The sequence below is a fragment of the Taeniopygia guttata genome, chromosome 26 (assembly GCF_048771995.1).
Source record: "Taeniopygia guttata chromosome 26, bTaeGut7.mat, whole genome shotgun sequence".
NCBI classification, from domain to species: Eukaryota; Metazoa; Chordata; class Aves; order Passeriformes; family Estrildidae; genus Taeniopygia; species Taeniopygia guttata.
This window is the reverse complement of record NC_133051.1, coordinates 1,206,077-1,221,538: the sequence shown is the minus strand read 5'-3', so window position 1 is coordinate 1,221,538 and position 15,462 is coordinate 1,206,077. Positions and strand designations below refer to the sequence as shown.

General features: G+C 43.1%; 1 protein-coding gene across 1 annotated transcript; it reads right to left on the bottom strand.

Moving 5' to 3' along the window:
* Positions 1-812: 812 nt before the first annotated feature.
* On the bottom strand, positions 813-15,043 carry RSBN1 (round spermatid basic protein 1). The gene is made up of 7 exons (XM_004176668.6): positions 14,652-15,043; positions 10,597-11,267; positions 4,829-4,966; positions 4,277-4,419; positions 3,261-3,428; positions 2,063-2,171; positions 813-1,523 (listed from the first exon to the last, which is right to left on the bottom strand). The coding sequence occupies exons 1-7, from the start codon at positions 15,007-15,009 to the stop codon at positions 1,077-1,079; spliced, it is 2,034 nt and encodes a 677-aa protein (XP_004176716.3). The 5' UTR covers positions 15,010-15,043; the 3' UTR covers positions 813-1,076.
* Between the last annotated feature and the right edge of the window lie 419 nt (positions 15,044-15,462).

The window sequence follows — 15,462 nt, the reverse complement described above, 5'->3', positions numbered from 1 at the left end:
TGTTGATAGCTGACACTCTACACATTGAGCACGTGCTGCTGATTTTTCCACAGTAACTGGGCACCCAGGAGCTACACATGGAAAAAGCAGTCCAACGCCAAAATACTTTTTATTGTGAAATACTAATACAGAACTTACACAGTAAGGCTGTCCTTATTCTAGGGAGTCAGGTATCAGCTCAATGCTTATTATATTAAGTGCATCAGTACAAGGGAAAGTGTGGATCCATTGGACACGTTACGACCCGATCAAAACAAGCTGCCAAGTTGGTTAAGTATTTTAAAGCCTTAAAGTGCTCAAAGATAGCAGTTTCCTCCACAAGACTACCAAGAGGTTCTCTAATTTTGACACTAGCATTTATCACATTCAGGGAAGATGTATTTTGGAAGCAAAAACCCCCACACCAAACAACATAAGCAGTGCTATGAGAAGTGTTAGGTCAGTAAGTCATTGCATTTCAACAGGAATCAGACACTTGCTTCAGTTCTTTTTACAGGTCACCCTTGTAGGAACTGTAAGAAACATCAATTTCTATAGCTTGTATATAAACCAACATGTCAAGAACAGACATACCAAAAATTCCACAAATCATCAAAAGTGCTGTGCTTTCTCTATTTTTTCTTTTTTCTTTTTTTTTCTTTTTTTTTTTCTTTTTTACTTTTTTAAGCAATTAAAATGAGATGGGGAAATCACTTTGCAAGTCTTCTACAAAAGCATCACTTTCTGGTGAAGATTAGAGATAAAGTAAAAGTAGGGAAATAACACTGACCAATGGAGCTCAATCATTTCATATTCCTGGAGGAATTTCAATCTGACTTTGAGAAGATATTCAACATCTCTTTACTTAAACAGAAAGAAGTGGTAGACCACTGTTACAGGTTGTACTAAGGGGTTAAAATACAACTTGAATTTTGCATAATCTGTGTAAAAAAGATATGCTTGACATTTTGGAATGTCACCTTTCTTTATAGAATTATAGGCAAGATTTCTCCAATAAAACATAAGCCAGTTATAAAACTATAACTTCACATCAAAATTTTAAAAAGTTGTTTAAAAAATGTTTGAATATATACATATCACACAGAAGAGCCTGCATGATCCTGTGGATTGTGTTGCTGATCAGACTCTATTTTAAAACCTGGAAGGGGCTGCGCCACCTGATCTGGTTGCACAAGTCCTGATATTGAAGAAACAGAGGAGGAGAGCTGAATTTCTATACCTGGTTCTTCAGACTCTATTTTTACACTCACTCCTTGGGGTCCACCTTCTGCCTCTGTGTTTCCAGGAACATCACTGTTCAGGCTTGAATTGCTTTCTGCTTTTGGAGAAGTCTCCCCCACGGGGTGATACTGTTTGAGTCTGATGTGCCAGGCTAAGCTGCAGACTGCTGACACTGTTTTGAACTGATGAATGACATTTCTAGGGATGAAGTAGATGTCATTGTCACACAACTGAATCCTAGCATAGCGAATGCCTTCCCGTCTCATTTGGTTTAGTTTGGCTTCGTCCACCCATTGAACACACTGGGAGAAGGAGAGATGGGAAAGTTAGTGGTAAACTCTTCAAACAACTCAGCATCTTCCTATTTTCAAGAGAATTCATATATAAGAATGTCTCTGTTTCATGGGTAAAACTTCAAATTCAAAGGAAAACTGGACTTTAAAAATACAGTTTCTCTGATGTCTTGAGAGGAGAATGAAGAGGTTTCTATAGTTACAGTTAAAAACAACAACAATGGGCTGCATTGTTTGGGCTGACAGGACTGAGTTTAGATGTTTCCATAGCCTAAGACAACATCAGAAAAAGCAGGAACAGGCACATATGGCTTAATCAACAGATTGTTTCTATAGCACATGCTGGGACTCACAGCATGAACCCCAGCTTGCAGGAAAGGAAAAGGTCCCTTCCAACTGAACTATTTTATCCTGAAACACAAGGAAATTTACCCAAGAGAGCTGAGAACTAATAATACTAAAGGGCTGACTTTAGGGAGAAGCTGGGATCTGTCAGAAGCTCCTCTCAAAACAGCAGGAATGAGCTGTCACGAGGGCAGATTTGATACCTGTGACACTGGAGGTTCATGCAGGTCCAGCTGAAGTCTCTGCACAACGTCAGTGAAGTCTTCAGCATGAAAACAAACCACATCTTTGGTTATACGAGGCTGGTCACTCCTAGAAAAGAGAAAAAAGAGAATTCCAGGAATTCCAGCATTTGAGTTACAGAGCATTCCAACTCTTCCCAGCAGAAAGCTTCACTGAACCAATGACCTGCTTGAGTGTTACACTGTGCACAAAATCTCAACACTTCTCAATAGTGTATTATTTTGAAAAAGAGGTATAATTCATATATTTCCCTTTTTTCTTTCTCCATTTTTGCTGCATTCACAACAGAAGGGATGTTTGCATGGACAATGCACCAAAAAGCCTCAGAACCAGGTTCAAACTGCCACTATCAAAGTTCTCTGTTGTAGGAACCACTACTTGCCTCAATTCTTCCATTCTATAATTGGATAGAATAATTCTGCATTAAGGGAAAAATGCAAAATTATAAAGTAACACTGAAGTTGAAGCAGTGAGGAGTTTTATTCAACAGTATAGGAAATACTGGTATCTTTTATTCTAATGATAATGCTAATGATACTATCCAATTTCTAATGTAATTTCTAGCTATTATTATTATAATGATGCAAGTCCAGTTTCTCTGCAAGGTCAACAGCAATATCCTGGGTACATGACCTGAGAAAGCACTGCAGCTGTGAAATTAATTACACTGAGCTCTTAGACTACAGTTACAAAAGCTAGAATTAATATACCTGCTCAGGAAAAGAATAATCAAGGATGACAGTCCAAGTTTAAGGCTTTTGTATATCACTAAAATATTCTGCAAGTTGCTGTTCCAAATTTTTTACTGCCTCAAGATGGAAAAATAGGAGGTACACAGCTCGAGGTTTTCAGCTCTGTGCAGCTTTTGACCCACAGAATGAACTAGATTGGAAAAGAGCTTTAAGATCATCTGTCCAACTTGTGACCTAGCACCTCCTCATCAACTAAACCATGGCACTGAGTGCCATGTCTAGGCTCTATTTTTAAAAATATCTTTTTTTTTTAAACTAAAGCCACGTCCAGGCTTTGATTTAAACCCATCCAGTAACTCCACCACCTCCCTGGGCAGACAATTCCAGCCATTGTCACATTATAGGGTTTAAACCATTTCTGATTAGGTTTATTTTGCAAGGAATTTGCATCCTAGCAGCAGCTTACCATTCCCCAAACTGCACAGCCTTGAGCACCCCGACAGCAGCTGTGCTCTGCCAGTCAAAGCCCTGCCCCACATGGTCAGCGTGAGCTCTGGTCCTGTCCTCGAACAGGACCTCGCGGGGCTCGCTGGTCCGAGGTAGGTACTGCAGGTTCTTGATCTCGTTCATTGACCTGGAACAGCAGAAAAACACACACTAAAAATGTCCCTGCTGCTCAAAAATTCACATTTGTACTGAAATAATCTTAAAATTCTGGGTGCTACAGGCTTCAAGGGAGCAAAGGACTTCACTCTAATTTTTTACTAGGTGTTGATTTGGTGAAAGATCAAAACAAAACCAACAAAGTAGAATTCAGGTTATAAGATCAAACTTTACAAAACAAATCAAATCACATAATTTTTGTGTTCACTTGTGCTGAAAGATTTCCTCCAAAAATGTACCAGTATATAAAATAGAGCTATCTTACAGAAACTGAGCTTCAGTTATTTGGGAGTACATCCAAATATTCTTCTTGAAATGACAACTAAAATATGCTTCCAAATCTCCTGAAATTTGCTTTAGAGCACTCTTTCAGAGACAGAAAGCAAGAATACACAATAATTCCTGGGCAGGCAGTGTAATAAGTGCTTTAGCACTGACTTTAGAAGGCAGAACAAGCAGTAGAAGGATCTCTACTGTCTTACAGCATTCCACCTGCCCTCACCACCAAATTGGTTCACAGAAATAAGAGGAATTAAGTCTGCAGGATAATAAAAAGAGGTTTTAACCTTAAAGCACTGATCTAGGATATGTGAGAAGTACTGAAAGATACTGTCAGAAGTAGTGAAATAAAATAACCACCAAGGGTAACAGTTGCTTTATCAGCTGAGCCACTTTGAAACAAAGTGAAAGTGAAACTTAAATGTGAATTAGTCGTCTGAAGAGCCAGTTGCACATCAAGTATTTAGCTTTTGTTCTCAAATCTGACACAGACTTAACTGCAATGTTTTACCTCGAGTACAAAAGGAACCCAAACCTTACCGGCGCCGTTTGAAGGGTGATTTTGGCATATCAGCTGTGGGGATCATCTGCTCTCCCGGCCTCACCCACATGATGGGCCCATCATCACTCTGGGACCTGCACTGCAGTCTGAGACTGGAAAGAGTCCCCCAGGGCAAAGTCATCTGAAAGAAAACAGGAACAAAACAACCCACAAAACACACATAACACAAAACACTGGGTGAGATAGAAAAATTAAATGATGCCTTTGGTAAAACTGGTTCAAATCTGCTGTCAAAAGAATTGCACAGAAACTAAGCAAGTTTGAGAGGGAAAAGATATTCCAAGCTACTTTTATCAAGCATAGTTTTTAGGGAAGTAGAAGTGCATGTATTGCAAGTATATATAATAAACTTGATTATTTTTAATTAAATTTATTCCATGCGTTTCAATTGGACACAGGAAAGAATGAACCTCGGTAGCCCAAATAAGCACACCAGTAAAGAAAATACCTTACAGTTTCTAATTATTTGGAAACCTAACAATTGCTTAAATATCTACAGTGCTCTGAACACACCAAAAGTTACTGCTTACTCTAAGAAATGGAGATTCTTCCAACATATCTAGGAATTCTGGGAAGTAGTCCCCCACTTCTTCATCCACTGCTCCCACCAGGCTGATCTGGCGCATGGGTCCTGCTCTGTAGGTGCCACAGCAGTACGTCCGATTGACCTGAGGGCCAGACAGGAACACAACACCAGCACAGCTTTAGTTCTCTCACAGGAGGATAAAAGTGACTGATCTAACACAGCTGGGATCAATCTTGGACTGCTCTACATCTGTTTCAGCAGATGTGCCTTTGGGAATACACGCAGGGACTGTTTAGAATAGAAGAGAAAGAAAGGACTCCTGCCTGTACTCCTGACAGGAAATCCTTCTGGAGTCTGAACAACAGCAAGTGAATATTTGACTAATTCAGGAACAATTCAGCACTTCCAGGCTGACTTGAGAAAACAACCACACAAGGCTTCATTGTGATTCAGTCTTTCACCAGCAAGCTTCAACTCTCCACTAGTTTGTGCATTTGGACTTTTGCTTCTCCGTTTCAAACCGGATGCTCCTGGGATATGCACATTCCTCAGTTCAGTGCTGTCCCTGAGGTCCTTCCCCTGGGATGCAGTGAAAAACCTCAGGGTCTTTCATGCAGTGGTTCTGGTCATATACACAGGAATTGGACAAAAAACAGATGAAATGAGGAGTTTAGCTGGAAAGCCAGTGATCATGGAGAAGAATTTTAGGATAGCCATTTGCAGTAGAACCTGCTGTCAGTGCTGGGGTCAGAAAAACTTTAATCTCACAGCTCGTGGACATCTTATAGAACACAGACTGTCCCACTTTGCTGGGTCATCTGGAAACTTCTCTTGTGAACTTCCTGTTCCCAGAGGAGAGGCACTGGCAAGACTCCAGTGTTCTGTAGGCTCATCCTATGGACTGCAGCTGGAATGTGCCATATGGCCACAGAGGAGGTCCTGCACACACACCACAGCTAACTGATGTACAGAGCACAAGTTCTACAGAGCACAAGTCTGCTTTGCACACTCAGCTGTGTCCGAGCCCCAGCCTTCCACCACCCTTCACTGTTCCGGGGGTGAAAAACTGCAGCTGTTCTCCATGGCTGAGTGGTGGGACAGTACAGACAATTACTGGTAAATGTGCAGTTTAACAGTCATGTTCACCCAGCGTTATGCATTTTAGAACTCCATTTATAGATACATGGACATAGCAGCTTAGCTTTAAGTTTAGTTTCAGTTTTGCATGTTTAGCTAGCAAACCAAATGTCATTAAACTACTCCATGCAGTTGTTAAAGGGAAATTAGGAGAGACTAATAAAGGAAGAATAAAGTTACTGCTGCAATTTTATCCTCCAGTAGCAGCCATAGATATTTCACAATTATACAAATTTAGCTCACTCTATTTGCTGAATGCAGTTCAGAGCAGAGCAGGAGCACTGGAACACCACAGCAATATTTTTGTTCTGTGCATCTACAGAAAAACCGAGGACTGAAGTGTTCTGGTCCTTATCCAGTGAAGTTTAACTGCCTGGCACTGTTTATGTAAGTGGAGACAGACTCCTTCCAGATGAGTTCTGTGCTACTGAAACCACCTGGTGAGAGTCACTAGTATTTTACAGGTATTTGTCATGAGTTAAAATGAATTATAATTCCATATGCAGCTTTTTCTTGTAATGTTTTCAAAGGAAGTGAAAAATTGGAAGCTTTAACTTTTTTTTTTTTTTATGCACTGGAACAATGGAAAAACAGACAAGTACTCAGGACTTATAAAGCAAACAGAAGAAATACTTAAGGGAAACATTGGATTTCAATGCTTTGCTAGTTTTTAATATAAACTAAAGGAATATACACACTTGAGAATTAAACCCAGGACATGTTTACACTCACAACATGCACCAACCCACAGCAATCCCCAGCAGGCTGTATTATTCATCTCAAGCACCTCAATCACAGGGGATGTAGTCTACTAGTTCAATATACCATAAAAATCTTCACAGCAGCTCTCTCATTCTTAATTCCTTCTGAGCAGCAAACACTGGTTAGGCCAGTGGTCTCAAAAATATGATGCAATGAACATCTGAAAGAACAGGCACCTTTCTCTCCCTTTACAACTGCATGGTTTAGTGTCCCATGAGTAAGCACCCTGCTTGCTGCACTGCAAGCTGCTTTGGTCTTTCATTCACCAGGTGCTCCAGATTCCCTCTGAGCTCTGTTCACTCCACAGTCACCTGAGTGCACCCCTCATTGCAGGGAAGAAAGCTGAGATTATGAAATAGCTGAAGTCACTTCATTATATCCATTAGGACGTCTCTTCTCTCAGCGATTTTTATTTTTGTTTAAAGTTCAGCTCTTGTTTAGGAATTTAGCCAGGGTCACTCCAGTTCACAGGGCTGCCAGAAGTCAGTAACTTATTACCACAGCACCTCCCTTGCTATAATTTGTTCCCTGTGCTGCTTTAAAAACAGCAGTGGATCACAAGCAGTCACTGCCACTGTTTTTACTGTTGCAAAAGGACAATGGGGCCACTAAGACTGCTCAGGCACCTGTGCCCTTTCAAATGCCACCCAGCCACCACTGCTGTGTGAACCCCCTGCTCCACACACCAACACTGACAGTGAGTTATGGGCACGTTTAAAATTAGCTCCAGTGCTCATGGAGACATTTTCTCTTGCTGCACCACGTGCCTCTCAGTGTTTCCCACACTTGGGTGAGAACAGAAGCAGACAGGCAGTGTTTCCCGGCAGAGGCTCAGAGCTGCTGTTTATTTGAATGCTCCCGTGGCACCCTGGCCTCACCAGGGTTAAGTGAGCAGCACAGGATGAGAAGAGGACACACAGATGAGGCATCAGCTGGAGACAAATGAGGTTAAGTCTCTGAAGTTTCTCTCCAGATGCAAGAAAAGCATGAATCAGTTGACAGCAACAATATTTCAGCATGCCAAGTCAGCTATAAAACCAATCACACAAAACCTTGGCTACAAGAAGAAAGCAAGAGCACAAGGCTGGCTCCTGCTGAAGGACAATGAGGCACAGCAAGGGTGACATGCTTGACTAAAATATGACATAGTGCAGGACCACTGGGCATTGTTTATGCAGCTTTAGAGACAAACCGAGTGAAGGATGCAGTACAGATGCACATTTTCTCCTTTACATACTTTGATAGCTACTGTGAAAAAAAACAGAAATTACCCCTCCAGAATCAGAGATGTTCATATGGGGTAGACAAACTACCCCATATGATGTGGTTCATGAACCACAGCTGTCAGGAACAAAGCAACCTATTCTGAACAGCAGGAGTAAGAAAACTCACCCAGTTATCACCTGTTGGCTGCTTCTCTCACATTCTTCCCAGAAGGAAGAGCAGCTTATGCAAAACCTACTTCCCCAATTCTCCTTCCTGGCCTCTTCCCAGAAACCCCACACACCCTCTGTGACAGTGTAACTGTTCTTTGGATCAGAGAGAGAATTCATCAGGCAAGCTGATCAGTTGGGAGAAAAAGCAGAAGGTTTATTTTAAAACCCTAAATATATTCCCATTCACTGAGTGGAAGCAGTTGTACAGAAACAGGTGATAAGGAAAATAAGAGTTCATTCTAGCTGCACTGCAAAGAGCTTCCAAATTAAAGCATGCCCTGATGTGAGGAAAGCTTACAAATTTCTGCTCAGTGATTTGAGTCTTGAAAGCTCTCAACCCAAGTGAAAAACTCCACAATAAAGCTGAGCTCCAGTAGTGAAGTATTAGAACCAGTGAGAGCCAATGCAAGAAAAAATCCTCAGGACACTAAAACCTAACTATTTTAAGATACTGAAACCAAACATTTATGTAACAAATACACATTGGAGTGCTTTGCTATAAACTCACTACCCTGAGAACAAAGGAATTCACCTTGCAAGGCAGTTAATTACCACTAGACCTACCAAGTCCTTCAGATTAAAGTCCTTATTTTGAATACTACAATTCAGTTTCTCTAACAACACAAACCAGTTGAATGTCATGCAAGCCAAAGGTCACATTAACTTGCAGTTTACAAAACAAATTTTGATTTCTGAACACTGAACCTTCAGGATTCAAGATTCCCTAAAGTTCCCAAACCCCTTGGCACAGGTCAGCGCAGCAAAACAAACTCATGCACAGAGAAGGAACCCAGACTAGAGGCAACTTAATTGTAAATAACCAGTGTTACAGCATACAATAGTGCAACATGTTTAACCTGCAAAAGCACAACTAAGAAGTGCTTCTGTACTGTACAGTCCTCTCACAGAAGGGTGAAAAGTGAAGCTTGGCCAATCTGTTCAAGCCTCAGCAGAGCTGCCAAGGAACAGCAGCACAACAGCCAGATTCATCATCCCCAGCCCTCGAGCAGGGCACTGCAGCCTTCTCCATTCCAAGCCAAGGCAGCCTGCAAAACTTGGGTGAAACCACCACCAATTTCTATGTTTCTTCAGCTTTTCCATCATCTGTATTCCCTGCAGAGCCCTGCTCCAGCTGCCTGTGACAGCTCCCCTGCTCTGTTTGCTGAGGGAGATCGCACTAACACACTTCAGCCAGAGAGGATTAACCAGGTCATGCTGAAGCTGGGTTTAGAGAAGTGGTTTAGACCAACTGAACCTTATGTCATGACTCAATCTTAATCAAGTTTAGACAGTACTTAAAATAGAATTAATTGAAGTACCAGCAGACTATAACCCAGCAAAGCCTCTTATTTATTACCATACATTCCTCACGTGTATTTATAGTGCCAGTATTCGTGTTCACAGGACATTCACTGAGCAAAAATGCAATTGCTAAACATTCTGGAGACTGTTTAGCCATTTCAGGTGTACTCAAGTACATCACATGTACTCAAGCCAGAATGCAATCAGGAACTAAAGAACACAGATAAATCACTAACACAGAAGACTTTAAAGCCTGACCTGTGGACACATTTCACATCTGCAGCACACAGGTGTGTGCTGTGCAGAAGTGCTGTTGCCCACAGCAGTGGTTAGTGAACTAGTAAATGTAATTAATGTCTCAAGTAAAGACCTTAAAGGTAATCAGCAGTTTGGATCCATTCTCAGACTAAAAAGAAAGAACCTTTGTTCCATCAAAAAGAATTTTATCTAAACTGTAATCTTGTGGTATACTCATTGCTACTAAAATCCAAGAGACTTTCATATGGGAATCTTAAAATTAGCTTAGTTTTTACTGTTGCATCCATTTAAGTTACATGGAGATACAGTTTCAGAATTTAAAGTAGTTTAAGCCTACCATGGAAACCGAGGGAGTAAATAAAATGAAGCTCCTTTTCAAAGGCAATTAAAAAGATTCTCTAACCACTGACAAGTTAGAAAGTTTAGACAGCACAAGGTACTGAGGGAATTAAGATGTTCAAAACCTTGTGAAACAGATATACTGAAACATGAAAAGTAACACTGCAAAAAAAACCAAACCCCATCTCTGACTAGAAAAGCAGTGTTAGCATTTGCAGTCTATGCAATTCTTGACACAGACTTGGCTGTTGTTTTGAACAATTTCAGTGTTTCCCCAAGTTTAGAAGAAAAAGATGCTCAGTGCAGATCTTCCCTCAGGTCACAGGTAGCAGTGCCTGACGTGTGATTCACCAGCTACCAGGGAGCACAGAAAAGCTTTAAGCAGAAGCAGGAATACACAGCACAGTAGTGTGGTTCTAACATCACCTTTCTTCATCTGTTCAGAAAATACATTTGTGACTTGCCTATTTTAAATCATGTCTGCTCTGGGTAACTGAGATTAATCAAATCTAGGTACATGCATTTGAATAGTTCTTACCTGAGAGTGAAAATTTGAAATTGTTGTTGTTTCAATGTCCTTCTTGCCCAAAATTTCCATTTTCACTGGAGTGTTTGGAAAATTAAAAGCAAAGTAATCCAGGAAGTCAGGTAAATAGGCAGCTGCTCCGTGCACTATGGCTAAAGCATAGTAAGCTGCATTTTTATCATTTTCACTGAATGACAACGCAAGAAACTCTTCTGCAAATCTCTCCATCTCCACTGGAGACAAAAATGAGAGTTCATCCATGTAAGCGTGCAGGACCAGGGCACCTCCATTGGACTGATGCTCCTCGTGAATGAAGTTACTGAATTTAGTGCCAGTCTTCAGGAAGCTGCTGCGGACAGAGTGCTCCTGGTGTGTCACAAAGGGGGTCTGGACTCCCTGGGGTATCCGGTATTCCTGCATGCCCAAGTTCAGTCTGCACAGCTGCTCATCCTTCAGGTACCTGAAGGATTCCTTGCTCATTTCCAGGCTGTCACACTGTCCTTGAGCCAGAGTCTCCTTGTCAATGCGAGTGAGCCCAGCACACACTGTCTGCACCTCTTTGTTGTACATCTTCAGGCGTTTTCCCCTCACATCTTCCCGGTGTTTCTTTTTCTTTTTTTTCTTTATCTTCTTCATAATAAGACTGTCAGCTCGCTGGCTTTTGCCATTTTCATCTGGAGTTTCTGGCAGCAACAATAAAGAGAAGATTAGAGTTCTGCAGTTGCAGCATATTCACCCCAAAAGAATTCAGGCCACTCACTCGCTGAAGCCATCTATTCCCAGGGAGACTGACCAGTTGTAAAACATTGCATTTTTGGTTGTATAATTAAGTCAAAAGTCAGTACCTATAATTATACAAATAAAGCCTTGAATTAAGGAAACCTTCCAAAATTCTAGCTTAATATTTTAGAAATACTTCCATTTTTAACAGATTTATTAGAATACCTTTAAAAGGAGTCTGTAGTTCGGAACATCTATAATTAAATACATTAATAACTTCTGACATTTAAGGCAGTGCCGAACAGGGGAAGAGGATAAACAAGTATGTGTAACATTTAAACGTTAAGACTTTCATTGCTGAACACTTCCCTGATTTTGGATACATGATACAGAAGCAAACAGAGTAGCACTGAAGAGCTACAAGCTTTACTTACATTTAGAAGTAAAAACACTTAAGTAAAGCTTAGACTGCTGATCTTTTAAAATTAAAGGACCCAAATCATCACATCAATGGATTCAGTCCTGTAGTTAACGATTCAGTTAATGGAGAGAAAGAAATTAAGAGCCCGTTTCAGTTGTTTGGTTTTATTTTTAGGTTAATCAACCTCTAAAAGGATGAGAGATAAAATGTGAAGTAGTAGTTCTGTCAGGCAAAATGGAATAGCTTAAGTTGTTCTTCTTTCAAGAATAAAAACTAATTCAAATAACATTTAGCAAGGGACAAAGGTAATTAGAAAATTTGATGGCCCAGCTGTTACAAACTCAATTGCCAAGACAAGATTTTAACGTGCCTGAATCAAAGAACCATTCCATCCAACAGTGTGCCCATGAATCCCCAGGAGCTGTGTTAGCAGGACAGCCAAGGGGATGAGAACAACCTGCTGCTGAAGGCAACACCTGACTGAAGATGCAGTAACTAAAGTTTTACTATTTCCCCTCAGCACAAGGCTTTGTCCTAATGAAATGTCCTTTCTCTGGCTGCACACTGGTATTCCCTCTTTATTCTCTTAGAGTGCTAAAATTAAAGAAAAAAAAACACGTTACACTCTCTTATGAAAAAGGGTGCAGTGATAAACAGAGGCAGCTCCAGGTTCTTCAGTGTAACCAGTGTTTAACTGGATCATTACTGGTTTGGTCTCGTTACTGGAGAGGGCTGACCTTCATAACAGCCTGGAGTAAGGAACAGAGTTACTCACGGAGCAAAGAAAGAGCTGATTGCTTAATCCTCACTTCATACAATAGTCTTAGGACCTGAAAGACAAGTTTTCAGCGTGCTGCTGCAGCCCTTGCAAACAGCAAAGGCCCCGATCTTTCTATTTCAGAGAAACCAGGAAAAGCAGGGCGGTATCACTTGTTCTGGGAAGCCAACTGAAACGGTTCTTGGAGTGAGGTTTGCTGCAAGGCTCGGGTGTGAGCAGCACACGGTTTGCTCAGTGTCTGGGCTCTGGAGCACAGACACTGCTTCACTCACTGAGTGAACGTGCAATTCACACACCAGTATTTGTCCTGGTGGCACCAGAGATCCCAAGCTGCAACTAAATAATAATTTCATGCCACCACTGCACTGTTGGGAATACTTCCCTATGTACGTTTCTAAGAACATTTCGTTGTTAAAGATTTTTTATTGTAAGCATTTCTGATTTTATGTATAGTTTTAAAACCTCAGACATTTTAATTCAGAGCATCTTCCTGTATGAAACCATGTCCTAATAACAGACAGAAGAATCCTTGCATTTGGGAACTTCCAGTGAACATTTGTCTGTTTTCAGGATAAAAGCTGCCCTGGCTGCTGCTGGATCCATTGAACACAGCAGAGTCTCACTAGTACAGTGAGTAACTGCTGTATTCAGTGAAGCTAAACAGTGACATTATAATAATGCCTGGCAAACCTGAAGAAAATATAGTTTTAATTACTCCTTTAAATAAACAGAAGGCCTCCAGCACCTCAAACACAAGGAGGCTGTGGACAGGTCACTAAACTATGGGCTCCACAGCGAGGCAGAGTGACAGCAGTGCCAATAACTCAGCTACTCTAAAATGATCAGACATCCCACAACAAAAACAGAACCATTATTAAACAGCAAAAACAATGGGGGTGTTCACTGTCACCTGGGACCACAGATAAGCATAGGACAGTCAATGTAATAGGTAACTTAATTAGATTATACAGCAAAATAAAAACAGAGAGTCAGGGAAAGAAATATAGCCCCATCCCAAAAGGCGCTACCCCTACAGCTGAGGACAGGCAGTGAAGAGCTTCAGATGAGCAAACAGCTTTCCCTTACAAATCTGGAATTTTGATGCTCATTTTCACGCTGTTTAAGCCTTCATTAAGAGGCCTAATTTAATTCTGGGTTAGAACTGACACAGTGACACTCCACTCTACAAAGTTACATTGCTCCAAACTTTTGCTTGATACACTTGACTTCTGTAAGCAAGTGCATCTTTGGTTTCTTTGGCACAAAACCTGCCCATATACTCCTCAAGCATAATTCACCACATTATATTTTTAATTACAGTATTTTTGCAGTTATTTTTTATCTATGTTGCTCTCTCCAAGAAGCTTTTTACTACAACAAATCTCTGAGCAGAACCAAAACAATCACTCTGTACTGTTAAAATAAAATAAACAAAACCACACACAGCACACGCTAAAATCCAGAGATATTTTGGCCTTTCAATAAAAGAAAACACAGAATAATTCGGGCTGCAAGGGACCTCTGCAGATCACCCAGCAAAACACCCCTGCCAAGGCAGGGTCACCTGGAGCAGGTGACACAGGTTTGGGTTTGGAATATCTCCAGACAGGGAGAATCCAGGACCTCCGTGGGCACCTGTTCCAGAGCTCTGCCACCCTTCATTGAAAGAAATTCTTCCTCGTGTCGAGGAGGAACTGAGGAACTTCTTGTGTTTTAGTTTCTGGTTATTCTGCCTTGTCCTGTTGCTGGGCACCCCTGAAAAGAATCTGGCACCATCCTCTGACAACCGCATTTGAAATATTCGTATGGAATCACAAGATCCCTTCTTCTCAGGCCACTTATTAAAACCAACAATTAAACATTTAAACCCAAAACCCAACAAACCAGCAGCTCCTCACACTTTAACCTGAAGAAACCCTCACTCCCTCAACACCCGCACGCTGAACCTGCGATGAGAGCGATTCTGACAGCAGCGGGAACAACGCGGCCGCCCCGCGCTCCGTGCCCGGGGCAGCCCCGCTACGACACGGGCGGACCGGGGCGGCCGAGCCCGCCGCCCTCCACAGGTGCGCCCGGGGCTGCGCCGCCGCCGCCGCCCGGCCGAGCCCGCCGGGGCACCGCGACCCCCGCGCTCCCCCCGCCGCTCACCTCGCTGGCTGGGCCGCCCCGCCGCGCCGTCCGCGGGGCTGCCGCGCCTCGCCTTGTGGCCGGCGGGCTCGGCGTGGTGCCGGTGGTGGTGTCGGCGCTCCCCGGGAGGCGGGAGGCTGAGCGGGGAGAACGTGAACAGCCCCGCGGCGGCGGCGGCGGGGAGGGCGGGTGGGGGCAGCGGATCCGCCGGGCCGGGCCCCGCCAGCAGCGCCTGGCTCGGCCGGGCTCGCTTAGCAGCCGGCGGCTCGCCGGGTGCCGCCCGCCGGCGGCGGGGTCCGCGGGGCCGGGCGGGCCGGTCCGCTGAGGGCGGCGGCGGCTCCTCCGGGGCCCGCGGCACCGCGGCGACCTGCGCGGCCATTTCAGGGGCTCCCTCACACACATTTAAATGGCCCGAGCGCCGGGCGCCGCCGCGCACGCGCCGCCCGCGGGGCACCCTGGGACGTGTAGTTCGGGAGCGGCGGGGGGTCACGTGGGCGGCGGGAGGAGGGCGGGAAAACGCTGAGGGAGAGCGGAGGAAGGGCCAAAAACTTTTATTTTAATGGCGTTTGGCGCTTTTCCCCAAGTGCTTCGTCCATTAAACACCGGCCGCGGATGCTGCGGAGGTTTTCCCCGTGAGGGAGATGATGTGGAGCTGTTGGAGCGAGCTTAAAGAGGTCATCCCTGCCTGTGGCAGTGGTATGGAATAAAATCATTGAATCATAGATTGTTAAGGGTTAGGAGGGAATTTAAAAATCTCGTTTCACCCACTGCCATGGGCTGGGGCACCTTCCACTGCAGCACTGTCCAGCCTGGGAGAAACAGGAATATAATT

Excerpts from the sequence above, each read along its gene's own strand:
- RSBN1 (XM_004176668.6), bottom strand. The coding sequence starts at position 15,009 with ATGGCCGCGCAGGTCGCCGCGGTGCCGCGGGCCCCGGAGGAGCCGCCG. Across the intron at positions 4,967-10,596 it reads TTTCAAATTTTCACTCTCAG|GTCAATCGGACGTACTGCTG; the intron begins GTAAGAACTATT and ends TCTGGCCCTCAG. Across the intron at positions 2,172-3,260 it reads GCTGTGCAGTTTGGGGAATG|GAGTGACCAGCCTCGTATAA; the intron begins GTAAGCTGCTGC and ends TCTCTTTTCTAG.